The sequence below is a fragment of the Leopardus geoffroyi genome, chromosome D3 (assembly GCF_018350155.1).
Source record: "Leopardus geoffroyi isolate Oge1 chromosome D3, O.geoffroyi_Oge1_pat1.0, whole genome shotgun sequence".
Classification (NCBI taxonomy): Eukaryota; Metazoa; Chordata; class Mammalia; order Carnivora; family Felidae; genus Leopardus; species Leopardus geoffroyi.
The window spans coordinates 14,057,043-14,080,199 of NC_059339.1; the positions used below are offsets into that span (position 1 = coordinate 14,057,043).

The 23,157-nt window shown below is 50.9% G+C and overlaps 1 protein-coding gene across 4 annotated transcripts in view; it reads right to left on the minus strand.

Moving 5' to 3' along the window:
• Positions 1-10,936: 10,936 nt before the first annotated feature.
• The window catches only part of NOS1 (nitric oxide synthase 1), a 184,413-nt gene continuing 172,192 nt past the window's right edge, over positions 10,937-23,157 (minus strand). For 3 of the 4 annotated variants that reach the window (XM_045456924.1, XM_045456926.1, XM_045456925.1), the window contains exons 26-30: positions 21,806-21,927; positions 20,594-20,742; positions 19,380-19,574; positions 17,588-17,706; positions 16,125-16,408 (exon numbers count right to left, since the gene is read on the minus strand). In XM_045456924.1, the coding sequence (XP_045312880.1) occupies positions 16,393-16,408; positions 17,588-17,706; positions 19,380-19,574; positions 20,594-20,742; positions 21,806-21,927 (601 nt within the window). In that variant the 3' untranslated portion in view covers positions 16,125-16,392. Of the gene's footprint in view, positions 16,409-17,587; positions 17,707-19,379; positions 19,575-20,593; positions 20,743-21,805; positions 21,928-23,157 lie in introns of all 4 variants that reach the window. The other variant, XM_045456927.1, reaches the window with a different exon arrangement.

Sequence of the window (23,157 nt, forward strand, 5' to 3'; positions counted from 1 at the left end):
TTGACTGTGCTCTAAGCCAGTATGCCGTAATAACAGCTAATTTAATATTCTTGAGAGGGTACCGTGCCAAGCAGTTTACAGGTTCTTTCTCCTGTTACGTACTGTAATGATACCCATTCTAGTATCATTAAGGAAATAATAAGGAATAAGGAAAATAAGGCTCATAAAGGTGGGAGCCACTGGTTCAAAGTCACAGACACAAAAAATGGTAGAGCCTGGGTTTGAACGCTCAAAGCAGGAATTGCCACCCAGGTGTGGGTGGGCACTCTTTTTTGGTGCCTGTTCCTATTATTACCATTACTATTACTATTACTAACCCAGGCCCTGTGCTGTGTTCCCTGGAGATACAGATATGAGTAAGATGCTGTCCTTGCCTCCTAGGAGTTCGAAGTCCAGTTGGGTGGGTGAGTGGAGGGGGGGGGCACACAGGCATAGAACGATTTGTTGTCAGTACTTAGAGGCTCAACAAGGTAGCCCCCACCTCAATTTGGAAATCAGAATGCCCTGGAAGTAATAAAGTTATAAAGTTAACTCTCAGTGGATGGTGAGCCATCCATAGCTCCCTACTGCCCTTAGAAATGAATCTGAAATCTCTAACATTGTTGCAAAGGGATAGACCCCTGTCTACCTCTTCTTGCCTATCTGAAGCCATCCTCTCCCTCACTAGCCATGCCCCAGCCAGCCTGGTCTCTTTCCTTCCACTTCTGGCCTTCACATGTATGCTGGCCCCACTGCCTAGAATATACTTTGTGCTAGAATGTCTTCCTTTGAGCTACTCCTTCTCTTCCTCCAGGCCTTAGCTTAACCTCTCCAGATGACATTTCTTCCCTCACCTCAGCCCCACTGCCCCAGGTATGATTCCTTCCCAGGATTTTTCAGTCTTGTCATTAATTAATTTATAACTATCCAACCTTTGTCTTTCCTGCTAGATCAAAAGCAACTTCAGCATCGGGACAGCATTTGATCACCTGTGGGTGCCCAGTGACGTGGCCCAGACCCTACACATAGTCGATCCTCAATAATTGTCTATTATTTGCAATTGTCTAACGAGCTGTTTAGCTCGAGCAGGTCAGACTTTCTGAGGGGCAGCTTCTTATCTGTAAAATGGGGATAATAATAAGAATGCTGGCCTCCTGGGACTGTCAACAGAATTAAATGAGTACATTGAGGTAAAGTGCATAGAACAGTGCCCGACACAGGGAAAGTACTGGATGAAAGTATGTTATAGAGGAATGGGGAGAAACTGTTCCAATATTTTGGAACTAGATAGAGGTGGTGGTTGAACATTGTGAATGTACTAACTGCCACTGAGTAGTTCATTTTTATTTTATTTATTTAAAAAAAATTTTTTTAATGTTTATTTATTTTTGAGACAGAGACAGAGCATGAACAGGGGAGAGGCAGAGAGAGAGGGAGACACAGAATCCGAAACAGGCTCCAGGCTCTGAGCAGTCAGCACAGAGCCTGACGCGGGGCTCGAACTCACAGACCGTGAGATCATGACCTGAGCCGAAGTCGGACGCTTAACCAACCAAGCCACCCAGGCGCCCCGAGTAGTTCATTTTTAAATGTTTAGTTTTAGGGGCACCTGCCTGGCTGGTCTCAGGGTTGTGAGTTAGAGCCCCACGTGGGGTGTAGAGCTCCCTTAAAAAAAAATAAAATGTTTCATTTTATGTCGTGTGAATTTCACCTCAATACATTTGTTCAAAAGTGTGTTACTGATTGTATTCGTTTGCTAAAGCACTGTAACAAAGCACCCCAGAGTGAGTGGCTTCACAGAAATGTATTTTTCCATGGTTCTAGAGGCCAGAAGTCTGAGTTCAAGGTGTGGGCAGGGTGGCCTTCTTCTGAGGCTTGTCTCCATGGCTCGGGGATGGCCGTCTTCTCCCTCTGTCCTCACGTGGTCTTCTCTGTGCGTGTGTCCGTGTCCTAGTCTCCTCTTAGAAGGACACTAGTCCTGTTCGATTAGGGGCCATCCTAACGGCCTCATTTTAACTCAGTTACCTCTTTAAAGACCTTGCCTTGATCTCCTATTTTTTTAAGTGGCCTTATTATTGGCAATTTTTTCAAGTAATCGCTACACCCAGTGTGGAGCTCGAACTTGCGGCCCTGAGATCAAGAGTCACAGGCTCCACCCACTGTGCCTTGGGATCCTCATCTATAAAGTGGGAGAAACAACAGATCTCCCTAAGGCGAGAGGACTCTTCGGGACATCAAGACCTTCTACACACCTCCATTGAGGAGATGCCCCTCAATGTGACTGACCTCATCTGAGGGGCTGTCCTGCTACCTAGTCCTACCCAGGGTTCAGTCCATGTGGCGCTGAGGAGGAGCAGGAGGGGACAGGGAAGAGAGCCAAGGGATGGACCTCTTGTCATTTTTTTCTCTGAGTAAACGTCACTTTTTGAGGCAAAAGAAAGACAACAACAGATCTTCCTATTAAATGAAACCGTGCATATATGTCAGTTACTATTGCCACAGGACAAATAAACCCCAAACTTAAACAGCATAGTACAACATAGTACAGCCGTGTGCCCTTGATTTTGTGGATCAGGAAATGGGAAAAGGCTTAGCTGGGCAGCTATAAACTGGAATGACGTGGCGGACCCAGATTCCATGCTGTCAACCGTGGCACGTACTTACTTGCCTCTGTCAGGTCCTATAGGGCCTGCAAAGAGGCTTGGGATCGTGTCTTAAGTGTGCTGGGAAGCACTATCCATATTCAAATGCCCAAGCAGAGGGTATGTTCTCTCTGCCTCAGTTTCTCCGAGAAAACTTTTTCTTCTTTTGGAACGAGGAAGCAATTCTCTTCTCTAAACAGATCACTCCTAATGGTCGTCAATCTGTCTCCTCCTCTCCGTTTTCCTCAGCCACAGTCTAGGTCCATGTCCCCAGTGTGACTCCTAAATGTTCCCCTGGCTTTCACTCTGGCCACAAGAATGTGAAAATCAGCCCCAATGACCCTAAGACTTTAGTAAGCAAAGTGTTCAGCCCCTTAGGTGGAAGGCAGACCCCACAGCTGCACAGGTGATTGGTACGCCATTCTTAAGAACAACTCTTATTTTCTTATCGATGCCATCCAGGCCTTCCCTCTGCCCATTTCTTCTTCTTCTTCTTCTTTTTTTTTTTTAATCTTTTTAATGTCTATTTATTTTTGAGAGACAGAGAGACAGAGCGTGAGCAGGGGAGGGCAGAAAGAGAGGGAGACATGGAATCAAGAGCAGGCTCCAGACTCTGGGCTGACAGCACAGAGCCCACACTGGGCTCGAACCCACAAACCATGAAATCATGACCCGAGCTGAAGTCGGACACCTAGCTGACTGAGCCATCCAGGCACCCCTGCCCAGTTCTGATCAAAGATGGCCAAGACGCCATTGGGAAAAAATTAAAGTCTCCTGCCAATCCAGAAAATCCTCTCCCAATTCTAGAAAAGAGTCGTTTCAATAGTGGGAGCAGGCATTAAACCAGACTTAAGGCACAGCACAGGTAATCCGCTAATGAGATTACAAGGACGGAGAAATTCCACTCTTTTGATATACAGCCAAGTATCGCGTCACATACATGCTTTCGAGATGAATGTTAACTTCCTCAGGGACGAGGACCTGGTCACATATTTCCTAGTTCATCCTAAGCTCATTTGGTAATTGGGGTACACATTGTGCTAGCGAATTGCCTTTGGCTCAAGGAAGTATGAAAACTTCTTATCTTTACCACAGGCCAGTGGTTACAGCTTGGAACAAGACGCTTAGGCTAAACCCCCACAGTCACAGGGAGATAGGGACACTATCTTCCTTGATATTTACATTTCAAAGAGATGTTTCGCAGGCCCTTAAGGAAAATATTCCTGAATTTTACTACTGTCACAAGGCTTGTTTAGCCTTTTAAAAATGTTTTTTATTTATTTATTCTTGAGAGAGAGAGAGAGAGGGAACGTGAGCAGGGGAGGGGCAGAGAGAGAAAGGGAGAGAGAGAGAGTCCCAACCAACTCAGCCCCAACTGAGTCCCTCAGGTCCCCCGGCTTGTTGAGCCTTTCAAAAAGATTTGCAAAATGTCATATATATGCGCAGTGGAATATTATTCAGCTGTAAAAAGGAATGGAGTACTGATATGTGTTATAACACGGATGAACCTTGAGGACGTTATGCTAAGTGAAAGCAGCCAGTCACAGAAGGACAGATACCGTATCATCCCACTGCTGTGAAACTTCTAGAAGAGGCAAATACATAGACGCTGAATGTAGACTGGTGGTCACCAAGGGCTGGGAGTGAGGAGGCAATGGGGAGTTCTTGCTTAATGGTTATAGTTTCTGTGTAGGGTGATAGAAAACGTTCTGGAAAGAGATACGGGTGACAGTTATATGCCATTAAGAATGCCCTTTAGGGGCGCCTGGGTGGCGCAGTCGGTTAAGCGTCCGACTTCAGCCAGGTCACGATCTCGCGTCCGTGAGTTCGAGCCCCGCGTCAGGCTCTGGGCTGATGGCTCAGAGCCTGGAGCCTGTTTCCGATTCTGTGTCTCCCTCCCTCTCTGCCCCTCCCCCGTTCATGCTCTGTCTCTCCCTGTCCCAAAAATAAATAAACGTTGAAAAAAAAAATTAAAAAAAAAAAAAAAGAATGCCCTTTATACCATCGGATTGTATGCTTAAAAATAGTTCACTGGCAAATTTCCTGTTACATGTAGTTTACCATAATAAAAAAAAAATAGCACTGACAGAAAAGATTTGCGTACATATCAAAGGACAGAGGAGAGATTTACACATACGCAGTTTCTCAAGGAAATGCTCTGAGAAGGGAAGATGGGAATGAGTCTCTTTCTCTTTGGGCAACAGGGGAGATTCTAGGTGTTAAAATTAATCCTACAGTTCCCTCTCGCTGAACTGCTGACTCTATGTATTGAACACAGAGGCAGTATAGCTCTGCTTAAAATTACCTAATATAAGCCTAAATGCTAGACTAACCCCCTCCCACCCCATCCTACAAGCCCCCCCAGAGCTCCTCCAGGGTGCCCTCTCCCTGCGAATAAACTCATCTTTGTGGACTATCAGCATATGGTGTACATCTGGTTATCTTTGGCCGGAGGGTTTCAATATTCCTCTCCCAAGAGATCTCTACAATCTAACTAGAGAGACCATTTCCACACCCCTCAACGACCTCAGTGGCTTTCCTTGTTCTCAAAATATGTCTACACTTTCTCTTCTGGTCCATTTCCCCAGACTCTGTTCCAGCCGAGGGCTTTTGCTAGTTCAGTTCCTTTTTCCTGGAGTGCTGGCTTCCCAGCTCCTCACTTACCCTTTGACTTGCTCCCTCAGTCACGTGGTTGATGAGACCTCCCCCCACCCGCCACCAAACCGCCTTATTTAAACTCTCCGTCTGTTTTTTTTTTTTTCTCCAAAATCACTTATCACCATCTATCGCTATAACATACTCCCTCAAAAAAAAAAAAAAAAAAAAAAATTACGGTCTCTCTCCTTCCAACAGATGTGAGCCCTCCTGGTTGATCTCCAGTGTCTATGAAAGGGCCTAACACACAGTAAATCCTCATTATATTTCTGGTGAATAAGTAATCCTGTGAGTGCAAGTCAGTTTAGCTGGCTGTATTTTGCACGGGGTGGGGTGGGGGTGGGCATCAGTCTCCGGGGGCCAGAGGGCGGACTACGGTAGGCTGAGTGGTAGCCCCCAAACACGTTCACATTCTAATCCCTGGAGCCTCTGACGTGTGTGTGTTTTCTCCCAGCACCACCAAGCAATTCTCCGACACTACAACTCGACCCAATTCTGACACTGTCTACCTGGAGATAGCATCAGCCCCCACAGGTTCAGGCTTAGACCTCTAAGACTGCCCCAGCCCCCCTTTAGCCGGTACTTAACAAGCCAAGGTTGTTACCTGTAGTTCTGATTGGCTATAAATCAGAGGTTCCCTTGATCTCTTCAACCAGTTTGCTAGAATGACTCACAGAACTCAGAGACATTTTACTTCCCAGATCACTGGCTTATTATAAAAGGATATAACTCAGGAACAGCCAGATAGAAGGTACGGGGAGAGGTCTAGGAGCTCCCATGCCCTCTCAAAGGGCACCGTTCTCCATGAATCGCCACGGGTTCACCAACCTCGGTGCTTCTGAATCCTGTCCTTTTGGGTTTTTATGGAGGCTTCATTACAAAGGCATGGTTGATTCACTCATTGGCCACTGGTGATTGATTCAACAACCTCCGACCCCTCTCCCCTCCTCGGAGGTCAGGAAGGGTGGGACTGAAAGTTCCAACCCTTTGGTCACATGGTTCGTTTCCCTGGCAACCAGCCCCCCATCCCCAGATGCTTTCCCAAACTCACTGCATTTACATCCACTCAGGTGTGGGTGAAAGGGGTTTGTTGGGAATGAGACAACTTTATCGCTCTTATCACTTAGGAAATCCCAAGGGTTTTAGGAACTCTTTGCCAGAAACAGGGGTGAAGACCAAATATGTATTTCTTATTATAAATCACAAGTTCACAGTTACCTTACATGGCAAAAGGGACTTTGCGGATGTAATTAGGTTAGGACTCTTGAGATGGGGAATTTTCCTAGACAACCTGGGTGAGCCCAATGTAATCACAAAGGTCCTTATAAGGAGACAGGAGGGTCAGAGGCAGAGAGTGGAGATGTGACACAGGGCAGCTTCTAGAAGCAGGAAGAGGCAAGGAAAGGGATTCTTTCCTAGAGCAGTAGCGAATATGAAACTACCACAGATTTAATGCAGATTTTGTATGAGTTTTCCATTGCTGTTGTAATAAATTACCACAATTTACTGGCTTAAAACAACACAAATGTAGGGGCACCTGGGTGGCCCAGTCAGTTAAGCATCGGCTCTTGGTTTCAGACCCCATCATGATCTCACGGTTTGTGGGATCGAGCCCCACGTAGGGCTGCGTGCTGATAGTGCAAAGTCCACTTGGGATTCTCTCTCTTCCTCTCTCCGCCCCTCCCCTGCTCACGCTCGCTGTCTCTCACTCTCAAATAAATAAACACACTTTATAAGAAAAACCTCACGGGGCGCCTGGGTGGCTCAGCCGACTTCAGCTCAGGTCATGATCTCACAGCTCTTGAGTTCGAGCCCCGTGCTGACAGCTCAGAGCCTGGAGCCTGCTTCGGATTCTGTGTCTCTCTCTCTCTCTCTCTCTGCCCTTCCCCCACTCACACTCTGTCTCTCTCTCCTTCAAAAATAAATAAACATAAAAAAAAAAGCCTCACAAATTTATGATCTCACTGCTCTGGATGTCAGGGGTCTCTGACGGGTTTTACGAAGCTACAGTAAAGGTGGCTGCAGGAGTGCTGCTCACAGCCGCATGACCCCGAAATCTGCAGTAATGCAGTGTGCCAGGGAGATTACGTGGTTGGCTGTTACTCAGCATTCAGTGGCAAGAGGTAACAAATACATAGAGGCAGATAAAACATGCGCGCGCAGACACACATAACGATTGCAAAGCAAACTCTCCAATACGCCAAGCGACTGGTTACAGAGAAGCTGAAAAGGCAGTGTTTGAATCCAGCCCTCAGCAATAGACATGGGATTGGAGTTGGGCAAAGAGGAGGGGTGAGCTTTCCAGGTAAGGGGAGGAGCAGAAACAAAGGCTAGCCAGAAGGAGAGAAAAGCTGCCTTTAGAACCCTTGGGGGGTGGGCGGGGAGGCCAGGAAAATGGGTGGTGGGCATTGAGGGGGGCACTCGGGAGGAGCCCTGGGTGTTTTATGTAAGTGATGAGTCATGGGAATCTACTCCCGAAGCCAAGAGCACACTGTGTGTTAGCTAACTTGGCAATAAATTATATGCAAAATAAATAAATAAAAGACAAAGGCAAAACACACACACGCACACACATACACAAAGAACCATTGGGGTGAACCCACAGACGGGGAAGCTTTGTGTGGAGCCAGGGAGGCAACCAAAATTGAGAAAGCCTGCCTGTGGCCAGAGCAAGCACTGAATATTGGCCAGAGGGGATGGCCCTGATCCTCTGGTCCCTGGCGGCATTGAATGCCTTGTAAAAAAAAGGCATGACGGATAAGAGAGATGTTTCAGAAGGGCAATCTGGGGGCAGTGTGTGTTTTTCAAAGAAGGGGAAGCCACCAGCCTGGAGGAAAAAGGAACAGGTGTCTCTCTCCCCACAGATTGGCCTGTAGCTCTCTGCTAATAACGGCATTTCCATCAGTGACTCTTTTCAAAGCCTTCAAAATGAAACTCAGTTACCGCACAGTTTCACCAAGGCCACGGATACCACACCTGGAAATTACAGTGGGTCTCAGAGGCTTTCCTGCGCTTAGTATCTTTTCCCCACCACGTCCCCGTGAGACCAGAAATGGGAGCAGAGGAAGGAGGGGCTCATAACTTGAAGATCTCACGTTCCTGGGAACTGTAAGGAAAAGCTAAGAGAGGCTTCCGATATCAACTCTGAATTCCAGCGGAGGAAACCCAGACTGCCGAGAGACCAAGAGACCACACGCCCCTGTTCCCTTCCCTCCCTAAGTCTAGCAGTACAAAAAGATTTAAAAAAAAAAAAAAAACAAAAAACCCTTTACTAATTACTCAGCTTTAATTGTCTGCTGTTTGATTAACTTAATCTTATTTTCCTCCAGAGGCCATTGCTAAAGCGATTTCCTTGTAGTGATGTGGGTTCCAAGCTCCATACTGATCCCTCGATTGTAAATAATTTCTCTGGTTTTGTTCTCTCGGTGATTTTGCCAAGGGTCCAATGAAGAAAAAAAAAAGTACATTTTTACTATTTAACTGACCGTGAGGCCCATATTCTATATGGACCTGCGTTTTCCTCCTTCCCCCACTTGTCTCCCACCCCCTTCTCCTTTTGATTTGTGGTTGGGAAGGTTCTGTTTTGGTGTAAACTTGGATTTTTTTTTTCACCTGGTTGCCAGGCAACAGCAGTCACCCCAGTCAGGATGCGGAGAAATGTTAAATTGTTCCCAGCCACCTCTGAGGCTGGACTTGTCAAAACTCCAGTGCAGGTTGGGGGGCTGGTTAAAAATTCAGAAGTCAGAACTTATCCCTAGCAAGCGCTAATGGGCAGGCGGGGGGAGAAACCCAGGAAATCGGCTTTTAAAATGTCTCCTCTGATGACAGAAGTCTCAAGGGGTGCCTAAGGGACCCAGGGCTGAATAGCAAATGGTAAATTATGCCAAGAAGGAGCCGTGTGACAGGCGCCTGGGTGACTCCGTCGGTTAAACGTCCGACTTTGGCTCAGGTCATGATCTCATAGTTCGTGAGTTCGAGCCCCGCGTCGGGCTCTGTGCTGACAGCTCAGAGCCTGGAGCCTGCTTCACATTCTGTGTCTCCTCTCTCTCTGCCCCTCCTCCCCCTGCTTGCACTCTGTCACTCTCTCTCGAAAATAAACACTAGAAAAAAATTTTAAAAGAAAGATGGAAAATTAAGAAGAAAGATGGAGCTTCCATAAGAGAAAAAAAGCTGAGAACATCGGAAGCTAGGACCTTAATTTATTTATTCATATATGGGACTATTCTATCCTATCCTATACTGTTCTATGTATGTTGAATATGTTAATATATGAACCCATTTAATCCCATTGCAAGACAATGAAGTTGAAACAACCGCAGCCTACTAGACATGCAGAAAGGAAGAAACAGAGAGGTTGAGTAACTCGTCCAAAGTTGCACAGCCGGGAAGTGGAAGAGCCGGGATTTGAACTTTGACTGTCTGGGTCTCTTGGCAGCAGCACTGGCTGGTGGTGTAGAATGCAGATTCTAGAGCTGGACAGTCTGGGTTCGAATTCTACCTGTAACGTGTACTAGCTACGTTCACCTTGCACAAACTGGCTCATCTCCTTGTGCCTCAGTTTCCCAACTTGAGTAATGATACACGCCTAACTATTCCCATGAAGATTGGCATTTGATAACTCTTAGCCATTATTTTAATTAGTTTCTGTGAGGCAGGGTAGAGCTGGACACTGAGGGCTTCTCTGGTCCCACCCCCATCTCTGACCTGCATCTCGCATTTGAACTTGGGCCTGAGGTTCAGGAATAGGGTGGAGAAGGCAGGGATGGTATGTGGGGAATGTTTGATGTTGGGGAAGTTATTCTGTAGTTTAAAAGGCTATCTAGCTGTTTGTGCTTTTTGGCCAGGAAATAGGCGTGAAGGTCAAAATGGTCACGGCATCCAAATGGCCATGTCCAGAAGGGCATGACGAAGCCTTGGGGCCCCCCACCCCCCCAGTTTATCCTTTTATACTAACCATCCTGTCGGGGCATTTGGGGTAAGCTCCTCTTCATCTGTCCTTTTGGTGCTTTTGAGGCTCCTTCCTTCTGGAACCGGGTCTGAAGCTAGCTAGGAATTAGGTTTTAGGGTCCTCAGGGTTGTGTATACAGGGAGAGAGGGCTGGGGCGAAGGTGGTACAGTTTCTTTGGGGCCCATGCAGTGAATGCAGCCATCATGGGGGCAAAGGTGTTGTGGGGCAGTGTGGACAGGATGCTGGGAATGCTCCACCGGGATCTGGATCCATGTCAAGACTCTAGAACTGTTCCCCAGCTGCTGGAAGCATCCTGGAGCGCCCTCAGCAATCCACCCCTCCGGGGTGGCTTCTACTGCAGAGAGCAGGCTGGTCCAGGACTGGCTGACAGAGGGGTATGAAACCCGGCCTTCTGGCCGCAAATCACGGGACAGCTCCGGAAGGTCACCTTCAGAATTCCCTGCACTGTTGGCTGAAATTTCTGTTGCGACAATATTGCAGCTCCGGCTTTCCCTCGGATCAGGTGGACTGCTCTCCCTCCCTCCCTCCCCGCCTCTCCCCTCCCCTGCCTCAGACCACTCCCCAACGCATCTCTGCCACCTCCCTCAGGGTGGGCTTCCTGGGTGGGGGTGGTGGGGGGGGACACCTGGCCAGCGACAGCAAGCAAAGGTGGGAGAAGCTCCAAGCAAATCAAACAACAGACAACAGCCAGTGAAGTCGACTCCACTTTTTAATATTGTAACCATAATGCAAACAGGCATAAGTAGACTTTTGTTGAATTCCATCAAGTTAGAAGATGAGGACGAGTTAGAAGGACAGCATGCAGTGAACACAGCTTGGACAACCTCGCGAGGAGCGTGGGGCGGGCGTCAGTCCTTAAAGGAAGGTGCCGGAGCGCATGGGACACTGGGCGGACATTAGCAGCATCGAGAGCTCAGAGGTAGGGGGACGTCCGAGTTTCTGACGGCGTGTGTGTGTGTGTGTGTGTGTTTGGTGACATGTGACACCCACTCTGCCCACCTCCCCAGCTCCTCAACCCTGAATGGAAACCCATTGGGACAGCAAGGAGGGGCGGCCAACTGCGTGTTCTCTCTCTCTTTCTGCCTTCCAGAAAACCACTGCTGAGCCCAGAGTGGGTCTACGATCACAAGACAGCGCGACACAAGGAAAACAGGGTGGAGGCAGGGCGGCACGGCATTGGGCCTTCACGGGTCATAATCAGAGCGATGCCGAGGGCACAGCCTCCTACCGGGATGGAAGCAGCATCCTTCTGTCTTGGGAGGGAGTTTGTGAAACCACTTTTTTTATCCCCCCGGCCCCCCACCAAATCCTTGGAGTCTCAAGTTGGTGGCAGATAACGGAAACAAAGCCATCAGGCCGAGGGGTCCTCCGCTGACTCCAGTAGGTCCGTGATGAAAACGCCTGGGGCAGCCAGGAGCGATGTTTTTGCTCCCAGGGGACATCTGGCAATGTCCGAAGACATATTTGGTTGTCACATTTGGCAGGACGGGGACTGATACTGGCTTTTAGTGGGTGGAGGCCAGAGATGACATGCCACATCCTGTCTTTACAACGCCCAGGGCAGCCCCCACCACAAAGAACTGGGCCCAAATGCCAATAGTGCTGAGGTTGGCTGGCCCTGGACCAGAGGCTCTGACAGCTTGGGTGCCAAGCTGGGGCACTTTGATGTCCTGGAGTCATTTTCTGGAAGACTACGGAAAAGCAGCATCTTAAGGCAGGTTTGTTCGGTCCTGCCTGCCAGGGCCACCTCGTTAAGAATGGTCGCTGTCCTGGACCAGGCAGACATGTCCTTCTTGTCCAGAACCGTTCGGACATTCCAGGACAACTCAGACGCCTCAACAAACAAAGGCATATCTACCCCTGACCTCCGCCCTTGCACGGGGCTTTGACAAGTAGTCATAGGGAATAGACTCAAGACCCGTGTTCCAGGGGTGAACATTTAGCTGGGTCCTCACCTAAGACTCACCCGAGTCTCATCGGTGTTTGGGGGCAGGGATTGGCGGGGGACCGAGGACAGGGTGTGTATGATAGAGAAAGGAGAGACCAGGTTCGTGTCAGCGCCGGAAGGTCAGATTCAGGTTCGTGGGACCATCTGTGATGAGTCCCGGACGGTGGGAGGTAGGGCAGGGACTCTCAGATCTCCCTTCCCCCATTCCAGCCCCTGGCCTTTAATTCTTGAGCTAACCAGGACTTTTGGATGCAGGAAGCCTTACAAGGGTTGAGAGATGTCAGTGAGGATGGACAAGTCCTCTAGGATGCCCAGATGAATATTTCTCTCTCCTTGTCACCTGCAGGTGGTCTCAGATGAACCGGCCAGTTCAGACAGAAGGCTTTGTGGGTAAGGGGGCCATGGTGACACATTAGAGGTCAGGGTAGCAGAGATGAAAATATGCCAGTTAATGGCCGGCTTCAAACAAGATCTTAACCCCACAGTTTTCCTGATGGCACGAATGGCCAACGTTCTAGAGGAGAAGGGGCCCAGGCATCTGGCTGGCCCATCCTGGCATAGAAACTGTTTACCCGTGATCTGGGTCAAAAAATCTCACTTGTTTTGGACTTCGGGCAAAACCTGACCTCCTTTCGGAAGTCCAAAGCAGGTGGCTGCCGAGAATGTGTTTGGCAAGAAAATCCCGTGTTCTAAGGCCAACGTCTACTGGCCTGGGGTCAGTTCTCTTTGTGTGCATGCAGGCATGGCCGGAGCCTGGAAGGATTCACCCCATTGGCTGGTAATCATGGCAACAAGTGTACACTCTTCTTTCCCATGAGGCTGGTTTTTTTGTTTTTTGTTTTGTTTTTTCCTCACGAGGCTCCTTTCTCAGCCTAGAGGTAAGACTCTTGACTTTCTCCGCAACAGATAGGTCCCCAGTTCCTGGTGACTCAGCCCCTGGAGTGGCTTTGTCACTGCATCTGCCTCTTCCCTCGGTCCAGTCTTGGTAACCGCAATACTCCACAGATAGTTCAACAGGCCAGCCATCCACGCTCTGTGCTGCAGCCCCAATATTCTTTTCCAAGCGCAATTCCAGTCGCCTTATTTTTTTCCCATTAAAAAAAAAAACGTTCTTAGGGATTTCCTGCTGCCTACCAAATGAAGTCAAAATTCCTCGACATGCCCTCGCCTCTCCCTAGCACCTGGCCCCTGCTCACCTGCCAGGCATCTGCCTCACCACCGACAGCTTCCACAGCCTTCCAAAGCCACGCCTGAAAGCCAGCCCCGATTTACCGTTCCCAGTCTGTGCCTTTCGTCCCCACTCTTCCTACTTCCTCGAAACCTGGTGTCCCCAGGCCGGCAGGTGCAATCCACCCAATTCTCGAACCCCAGACATGTATGTTGATTCTAAGCCTTGTGTGTCTACATACGAGATTCTAATCTTCCACAAACAGGAACTGTATATTGTTCTGTACACATCATTGCGCCTTCTGCATACAGTTACTGACGAAGTGAAAAAAAAAAAATTCAAAAGCGTCAGCGGGCCAGGAGGTATAAATGGTTATTTTACGGGCATTATCTCATTTAACCCACTTTGCTCTATAGGCGCTGTAGATGGACTTGGAAAGGTTAAGTCACCAGCCCGGGGCTGTCTGTGGAAACAGGGAGGAGGGGTGACAGAGTTACCATTTGGACTCGGGTCCGTTTCCAAAAAGCTCCATTTCGGTAAGTCCGAAGCATTTCCCCGAACAGAAAGGTCCCGGGCTGCCTCACTCTGTGGAAACCAATCGGGAAAACACTCCTCCGCTCAGGGAGTTTAATTACCTCTCTTCTTTCATAACACGAGGTGCGGGATTCATAGTCAAGACGTGATTATGGATTCATCGTCAAGATGGGCAGCGTGACCGTTTCACCTTTTCCTGTTTGCTGGGGATGTCTCCTTCCTCTTGGCCAAACTCACTTTTGTTACATGCGGTTGGAGCCACGGCAGACCAGTTCAAGGCGGAGAGGGACCAAAAGGGCTGCAGCCTAGGTGACCCCCAAATGCCCAGTGAATCCTTCTTTCTGCTCACCTGTTGTGAAGCCAAATTGGGCCCCTCGTTTTGGCCACTGGGACTGAACTAAAAACCACCACAAGAGGGCAGCATTTACCCACCCTGGATCAGACCTAAACCCTGAACCTGGACTTCACTCTGCCTCCCGATAGGCTCCTAACAGCGAGGTTTTTCCTAACAGGGATTCTGGCAAAGGAGAGAAACACATCAGACCGATCTCCAGTCTTCTCCCCGGGCATCATGAAGCAGCTTGTGTCGGGAGTTGAAAGGCGTTTACTCTAAAAACAAAACTCCTTTTTGGGGACGAAAGATGCATCCCCGTTCTATAATCGCTGCTTCGGACTCCCTGACACAATGAGATGATGTTTCCCGCTGCCTGCCTGCTACTAGAAGGGCAGGGCTATACGAAGAAGATGCACAGAGGAACTTCACACAAGTACTTATTTGGGGACGGAGAAGCACGCGCAGAGCTTGGTCTGGAGAGGGAAGCGCTGATGAATTCCTCCTTGAATGACGGGCGGGCGGAGAAAGGCGAGGTCTAGTTTGCCCTTTGCCTTTAAGAATCTCCGAGGTTGTCCCCTCCTGGGGACGCCTCTTTGGCGCCCCCTGTCCTAAGTCCCTTCTAGAGAGGGTGGGGGGGCACTTTCTCTTTGGCAGGCCCCCCAAGCGGAGCATCAGGAAATGCCCACTGTGACCTACAGAAAGGCGAAGCTGTCTCTCTGTATGCTAGGACACAACCAAACAGAAGCACCCACTGTCTGAAGGCTCCCCTTCCAGCCCTGGGGACCCAGGGCAGGCCCCTCGCCCTGAAGACTGCTGGCCATTTTTGATTGGAGTCAAAGTTCGTTAATGTGTCAAAATTATTTTATCAGGCTTGAAACCACGGGATCACTCGTAGAAGTCCGAGAGCGTGTGGGGCAGGCCACCCTGGGTTGTGGTCCCATACAAGAAGCTATGTGAAGCCTCGTTATGGCTTCCCTCTCCAACTACCCTTTTGGACGGGCTTCTGTGATTTCCTTCCTAGGGCAGATCGGCAAGTTCCCATTTGGAGAAGACAAAACGAAACAAAAAACCCGGCGATGAGACTCTTCCTTGAGATGCTCTCCAGTCTCCACCACTTTAAAGTTTCATCTATTCATACTCTTCTTTTTTTTTTTTTTTTTTTTTAGCTTCATAACATGACAAGGGGAAACTGAGGACAAGTGACTTGCCCCAAGTCACCTGGTGGCGAAGACAGGAACATTACTTCCCAGACTTGCGGGTAGGATTATCTGGGGAGGGCCAAATCAGGTGATCCTATCTGGGGCGGGCAGGGTAGGATCAGGGAGGGGGGTTTGCTTAATCCTTGAGATGGGTTAGTTTCCCAGAGAGGGCTCGCTCACTGGTGCGTGCTGGGATCTAAACGCATGCAATTCCGTGAGCCCCTTTTTGATGGAGATTTCCCCTTAATCGTCACACTCCCTTCTCCCTGCCCTTGGCAACCGGGGACCGTTAAGGTGCTTCAGGGATAAGAATTTCAGGAACACGGAGCACAGATCTTAAGTTATGGACACGTGAGGAACCAATACAAGGCCAGGGCACGGTTTGGGGCACTGAGAGGCTGCCGGCAACACGCCTGTCCAGGGGAGGGGGCGGACGACGGGGACCCAGGCCTGTCACATGCGTGCACACACGTGCACACATACACACACAACGAGGACGTCATCATAAAAAAAGGATAAGGTGGGGGGGGGGGCTTCAGCGGCAGAGGGACTGGCTGGGACTCTCCTGACCAGTCCCTGCAGCCTCTCCAGGGGAAACCCCAGAAAACAAGCCCTAATAGGAGCGACGGCCATGTTCCAGTGACTTCATGCACCAGTGATTTGCCCTTGTCAGGAAGAGAGAGAGAGAGGGGGACACAGTTTTGGAAGAGCCACTGTGGATTATAAAGGCATTGCATTGCGGCAGGAAAACTCAAGGAGAAAACCCAGGAGGGCCAAGGAAACCACCGAGGGGTGGGGACCCAGAAGAGGAACAACCACGGTGACAGGACGAGAGGGACAGCGGGGGCCACGTGGGGTCCCGTAGGGAAGGTTCAGCAGTGTCCACGCTTAGGAAACCTGCAGCCGCCCCTGCCGGAGCGCAGGGGACAGCCCCCCGGCCATCCATCTGGGCAAGAGGAGCCAGTTAGGAGCTGAAAACTCTGTAGGAAGACAGGGAGGGAGGGAGTTAGTGTCACAGAACAGAGCTGCTCTGTTTCCTTGCAGAGCCCCAGGGAAGCCACCAAGCTCTGGGCACAGGGCACCAAGCTCTGTCGTTTCTTCTGCAGCCTGCCCACCCCCCCCTCCCCACTCCTCGCCCCCAGCTGGGGCTCCTCTGGAATGAACAACACAAAGGGCCAGGAAGAGGGACAATGAAAGGGGCTTTCTGACAGCCAGAGGGGTTGTAATCTGAAAGGCAATCAAGTGTGGGCCTACTGGACACGAAGTATGTCATCCTAAGGGGGGAGAAAGGAGGCTGCTTAAGAAATGGGGTGTCTTGGGGCGCCTGGGTGGCATCTGAGTTCCGCTCAGGTCATGATCTTGAGGTTTGTGAGTTCAAGCCCCGCATTGGGCTCTCTGCACTGGTGGCGTGGGGCCTGCTCGGGATTCTCTCTCTCCCTCTTTCTCTCTGTCCCTCCCCCACTTACATGTGCGTGGGCACTCTCTCTCTCTCTCTCTGTCAGAATAAACAAACTTAAGGAAAAAAGAAACAGGTGTCTTCCCTCTGCTACCAAAAACGAGACAGCCGAATTCCCACTTAATTCAACACAAGGGGCATCCGGTGGTGGTCTGGAAGTTCTCTGTGGCGGGAATAGGGTGAGCGACCTTGCAATCGCAGTTCAAAGGTCAAGGCCTTCAGATAAGGTTGAAATCCTGAGACTCAATCCAGTCTCGCGACGCCTCTGACTGTTCCCAGCAACTTCCAGAAGGCCGGTAAACTTGTCATAATAACACCAATTGGGATTTGTGTGGATGAGAATGTTCTGAGCGACTTGGGGGGCGTGGGAGGCGGTGTAAATGCGGGAGCAGTGGCTACAACACGCCCTCCCAGAGGCTGGAGCCATTGTTCCACTAGGGGGCGCCCCAGGCAGACGCTGGGCACCCAAAGCCCGGGTTCCCACACATGGAGGGGCCTCAGAATCCCCTGAGGGCTTTCTAAAACACAAACCGAGGTTCTCGCTCCAGAGTTTCAGAGTCAGCAGGTGTGGGTGGCCTGAGAATGTGCATTTGCCCTCCTCCCTCTCCCCTCCCCCCCCCCCCCCCACATTGTGGGAAAGCCAGTGTGAAACGAAGCCTGACACCCCTGCCCGCCCCTTGCCCACAGGATGGAGGCTGCTTACTCATCAGTGTCTTTTTTGCTCTCCTCAATGAAGGCAATGGATTCAGATCTAAGGCGGTTGGTCACTTCATATGTTCGCAGGGTGACCCCGAAAATATCCTCATGGTACCGGTTGTCATCCTGGGGGACAGAAACAGCCCTCAAATGCCAGCCAAAGGCGGGAAAGGGACAGACAACGCTGACACCCTGGAATGGAATATCCCTAAAGAAGTCCGTTCCTAAAGAAACAAGGTGCAACCCAGCGCCCCCTGGAGGATCTCTGGCCTCCAGGGCTGCGTTTCACAAGACCCTGGGCTCTCCAGCGCAGAGCCGTCTCTCCAGCCCAGGGGGCAAAGAACATTTCGCTTTGCATCCAGAAACAGAGCTGCCGATTCTGAGGACAGAGGGAGTGAGGAGGTCAAAGGGAAACCTCGCTCCCTTTCTCTCCCTCCTCCTGTTCCTGCAAAGTTCAGCTCTGGGCATGGCTGGGTGGAGTGTAAAAGGCATCACAGCCCAAAGAAGCCAGCAGAGATGGGAGAAAAGAAAAGTGCCCGTTTAGCACTCAGGGAACACCGCACAGCCACCAGAGTGGAGACTTGGCGGGCACACATGAGTTTATCCAAAGACGGGCATCTTTGCGCAGAAATAAACAGCCAAAAAAGAGGAATCTCCTCTGGGGATTCAAGAAACAGCACAAGTGATGACCGATTTCTGGCGTCTAAGAGTTTCTGGAGAATGTGGGAGCTCCTTCAGCAAACTGAGGGGCAGGCAGCAAGAACATCCTCCCAGGGCCGTGTCCTTGAGGATTCAACAAGGGGAAAGTGTGCCCCGCTGCTGAGGCAGGGCACTGGTTGGGGGAACAACGCGGAATCACAGTGAAGCACAACGAGGCACAGAGTTCAGTTCTGGCACCCTTCGGTCCTGAAGGAAGTTGCACATTTGTAGAATGGGTTCACCTTTAATTGGGGTAGGTTTTGAACCTTATTTTGCAGAGGTCCGGGAATCTATGACAGTGTCTCCAAGGCTCATGCCAACGAGATTGAGCGATAGGAGCTCTCTGCCGCTCCCCTTGGTTCTGTGGCATTTCTACCAGAAAGTTCTTTTCTTTTTCTTCTTCTTCTTCTCCTTCTTCTTCTTTTTTTAACCACCTGGGGTTCAGCATTAGATTTAGGGCAAGACTTCTTGTGCAAAAAAATGTTTAATGCTCATTTAGGGAAGAAGGGGGAAGGATGGGATCATCTCTGGAGCTTTGTGGAGGCATGGGACTCGGTCCCTCCTATTTGGGGCAGCTGGCCACTCAATCAGGACTCTGCTTGCGGGGCTGCTTCCAGCCTCTGTGCAAATTAGGTGAAAGTAGCCCTCTTTCTGGGGTAGACACAGTTCCGTGCCAAGGTACATGGCTCTGTGCAAACATAGGGTGGCTGGCCTTAGACAAACTTTTTTTTGTGCAGTGTTCAACCTGCACCACCACACAGGGCAGTGCTGCAGCTTGGTTCTGGGGGCAGGAAAAGTTGGGTGTGGACGGTTTCTATCTAGCCACCCAGCAGCCCACTCACTTGTTATTTTCACACAGCACTGCCGCCCTCCCTATTTAATACCTGCACCTGCCCTGACCCAGCGCCCAGTCACCCTTCCTTCTCTCTCAACTATGGTCTGGGGCCACCAGTAGCCTCCACCTTGCGCCACACATGGGAAAATGGAGCAGCCGGGGATGTCATCAAGGCTCCCCCGATCACTGAGACAGGCGGGGTGAGGAAGAGGAGACGGGAACTGGATGCCAGAAAAGGGATCCAAGAAGCCGGCCTGTCGCTCACCCTCAGCCTGCTGATGAACACGCCAGCATCCTCCGCTGAGAGCTTCCCTTGCTGGGTCATGATGCGCTGGATGGCTTTGAGGACATCGGCGGCCATGGTGACGTCCCCGCAGACGTAAATGTGGCCCCCTTGCTCCTTCAGGGCTCGGTACACAGGTTCTGCCAAATGCTCCTCCAGGATGTCCTGAACGTACTTCTGCGGGGAGCAGGAAGAGCCATGGGGAGGAGCTGGGGTCCGGCGCAGCTCACTCCCCCAGGGGAGCGCAGCCCGACACCCGTGACCCCAGGGGACCGGGAGGAGTGAGTAAGACCGCGAAAGCCAAGCCAAGGGTGTGTGAATGGGGCTCAGCCCTGCTAAGGACCCTCTAGGGGGGAGGACACACCCCAGCGCCACCCCCTGGAGCAGCACAGAGCAGGGCACTATCTATCTGCTCCCCTCTGCAACGGCCAGCGGTCACCCACGGGGTGGGAACGCCTGTTCTCCACGAGGTGTGGGTTTCGCGCCTGCGGGCATCCTGGGCTGGCGTCCCGAGGAGGCCCCAGGCCAGACAGCAAGAGGCGGGAGGGGCGAGGGGCTCTCAGTTCACACCCGCACAAACCCAGCACACCGGTTGTCAAACAGCCGCTGCCCGGACCCTCTGAGTGCCCACCCTACCCCAGCTGCCCTGGGCCCTTTCCGGGGACCGCCCCCTGGGTCTCCCCAAGATCCAGCAGGAGCGTGCTCCAGTCCAGTGGCCTGTGACCATTCTGACAGGTAGTGCCTCTAATGGACTGTTAAATGTGTTTTTCGGTTTTTTATTATTCATATTTTTAAGTATTTTTTTTTTATTTTGGTAAAATACACACCACATATAAAAGTGGACAATTCAGTGGCATTTCATATACCACAATCTTGGGCCACCATCACTCTGTCTAGCTCTAGAACTTATTCATGACCCCCAAAGGAAACTCTGTGCCCATCGGCGGTCAGCCCCCCATCCCCGCAGCTCCTAGTAACCAACAATTCCGCTGCCTGTTTCTACGGATTTGGCTGTTCCGGATATTTCATAGAAGTGGCATCAGAGGATATGGGCTGTTAAATATTTTGAATCGGTATTTTTGTGCTCCTGCTTCCTGAAGTACAGAGCAATGTTCCGCAGGAGAATTCGGGAAAGGGGGGGGTTGTCGGCAGGTGTTGGGCTGGGGCGTGGGGACTGTGAACGGGCCGGATGTTACCTTTGGTTTGTCTGGCTCCCGCGAGTAGGCCGTGTAGAGTTCTCTGAAGACCCCCTTGTTCTTGGCCTGTAGAGTTTCCTCCCTGTAGATGTGGTCTATCTTGGATTGCCGGCACCCAAACACCAGGACCATGGGGCAGGGGCTCATTCCTGGGGACCGGGAAGATCTCGTGTCACTGACAGCTCTGAGGCCTGACCTGGGGCTATGGGTGGTGATGCCAGGGGTGGGGTGCTGAAAGCCTTGGTGTGTACCGTCCGGATACAGGTACACAAGCACGGGGACAGGCTGGGGTACACACACGCGCGCATGCACGCACTGAGGGAAGCAGGTACGGTGTGCTCAGGGTCTCAATCCTTCCTTCTGCCCCCACCCCCTGGCTATTTAGCACCCCCCTCCCCCACTTGGGTAGTGCTAGGGGCCTAGACTGTGGAGCCATACTACCTGGGTTCAAATCCCTGCTCGGTGTGATGGTGGGCAGCTTACTTAATGTCCTGGGTGTGTATTTCCCCAGGTGCAAATGGAATAAAAATAGCATCTACCTTCCAGGGTGACTGAGAAGTAAAACAGGGGAGCCCAGCAGGCGGCGAATCCTTTATCAGTATGAGCTATTCCAACCAGAATGACTGGTCTAGGACGGAAGCTTATTATTATTATTATTAATATTATTTTAACTTGTTTCCCTGTCTTGTTCATCGTTGTGCCTGTGGCACCCACAACAGCGTTTGGCATTTCTTACACGCTCAATAAATCCCCGTTTAATGCGTACCGCCACTGTGGGTTTCTTGCTCTCTCTCCTCCCAAAGCTGATGTGTTGTGTCTCTCACACAGCAAGGCTTGCCCTCGAGTAACCACCTTTGGGACGATCCCACACCCACACATGCCTTTGAGAAGGTTTAAGGTTTATTCTTTCAGGTCTGCGTGACGTTTCAGATGGGTCCTATCTTAACGGTCAAAGAAATGTCCTCTGGGGATGGAATTTCAGGCCCGAGGATGAACTGGGTTGGGAGAGTTGTTTGGATGTGTCCTTTGGAGTACAACCGTGGACCTCACCTCTGGGTCCGGTCAGTACTATGACCGCCCCCCCCTGCCCTTCCCCAGGCAGTGATGCAATGGAGAGACAACGCCATCATTCGTCCGGGTGGCTGGGACACAGGCGGGTCTCCCCGGGTCCAGGCGGGGTGGAAACCCCACAGCTGCTGAACTCTGACCCACCTTTGTGCTGGATATCAAATTGTCGCTGCTGCCAGAAGCTTCGGAAAGGGGCAATGCCAGTGCCTGGGCCAATGAGGATACAGGGCACTTGGGGATTTCGGGGCAGGTGGAAGCTGGGTGCTCTGGGCAAGAAAGAGAGAATCAGAAGGCTGGCTGAGCCCAAGTCTGATCAAGGATGCCTGACCGTCTTGGTAACTCAGTGGGATCGCACTCTTCATGTGGGGTCTGATCAGAGTGGGGGGGGGTCCCAGAGATTTGGGGAATCCCCCAAACAGGAGGTAATCTGGCTACGACTCCAATTCCCAATTTTCCTCGTTGCTGGGCTAAGACGCAAAGGGCAGTGGGATCGATTTAACTCAGGGTTTCCCAACCTCAGCATTCCTGACATTTGGGGCTGCACGCTTCTCTGCTGCGGGGGGGGCGGGGTGCCTCGTGCGTGGTAGGATATTGAGCAGCACCCCCTGGGCCTCTACCTACTAGACGCCAGGAGCACCCTCTATCTGTGACAAACAAGAGTGTCCACAGAATTTGCCAAATGTGCCCTGGGCGGGGATGGGGGGCGGGGGAGAATCCCCCGCTCTGAGAAGCAGTGATTTAACCACCCGTGGGATCTCCCAAGATCAGGGAGCAGCCTGCCGTGTATAAGAGAACCATGGGTGGGGGAGGGTGTTTAAAGTGCCGAATTTTGGGCAATGCAGCAAGTCTGGGCTCAGGATACTGTATTTTTGAAGCACCACGGGGGGCGGGGGTTCTCACGCTGATGGCATATGGACCATCCCATGAGCACTCTACTCCCAGCAGCTGAGAAAAACCACTGGTCGAGACCACTGCTCAGGTAGAGAAATTAGTGGTTGCCAAAGCAGGAACCTAGCGTGGGCTCAGGTATATCCTTTATCGTGAAAACTTTTTTAAGTTGTATTTTTTATTTGATTGTGGTAGGAACACTTCAATGAATCCTACCCTCTTAACAAAATTTTTAAGTGCACAGTATAGCACTGATCACCGTAGGCAGGAATGCCCTTTTAAAGTGAGTTTGGGGGCGCCTGGGTGGCTCAGTCGGTTAAGCGTCCGACTCCGGCTAAGGTCGTGATCTCGCGGTTTTGGGTACGAACCCCGCGTCGGGCTCTGTGCTGACAGCTCGGAGCCTGGAGCTGCTTCGGATTCTGTGTCTCCCTCTCTCTCTCTGCCCCTCCCCCACTCGTGCTCTGTCTCTCTCTCTCTCTCTCTCAAAAATAAACCTTAAAAAATAAAAAAAAATAAAGTGAGTTTGGGAGGAACAGCTCTGATCGATGCGGGGTGGGGGTGGGGGCATGGCTTGGATCTTCCCCATCTCCAAGAAAGTGGGAAACGGA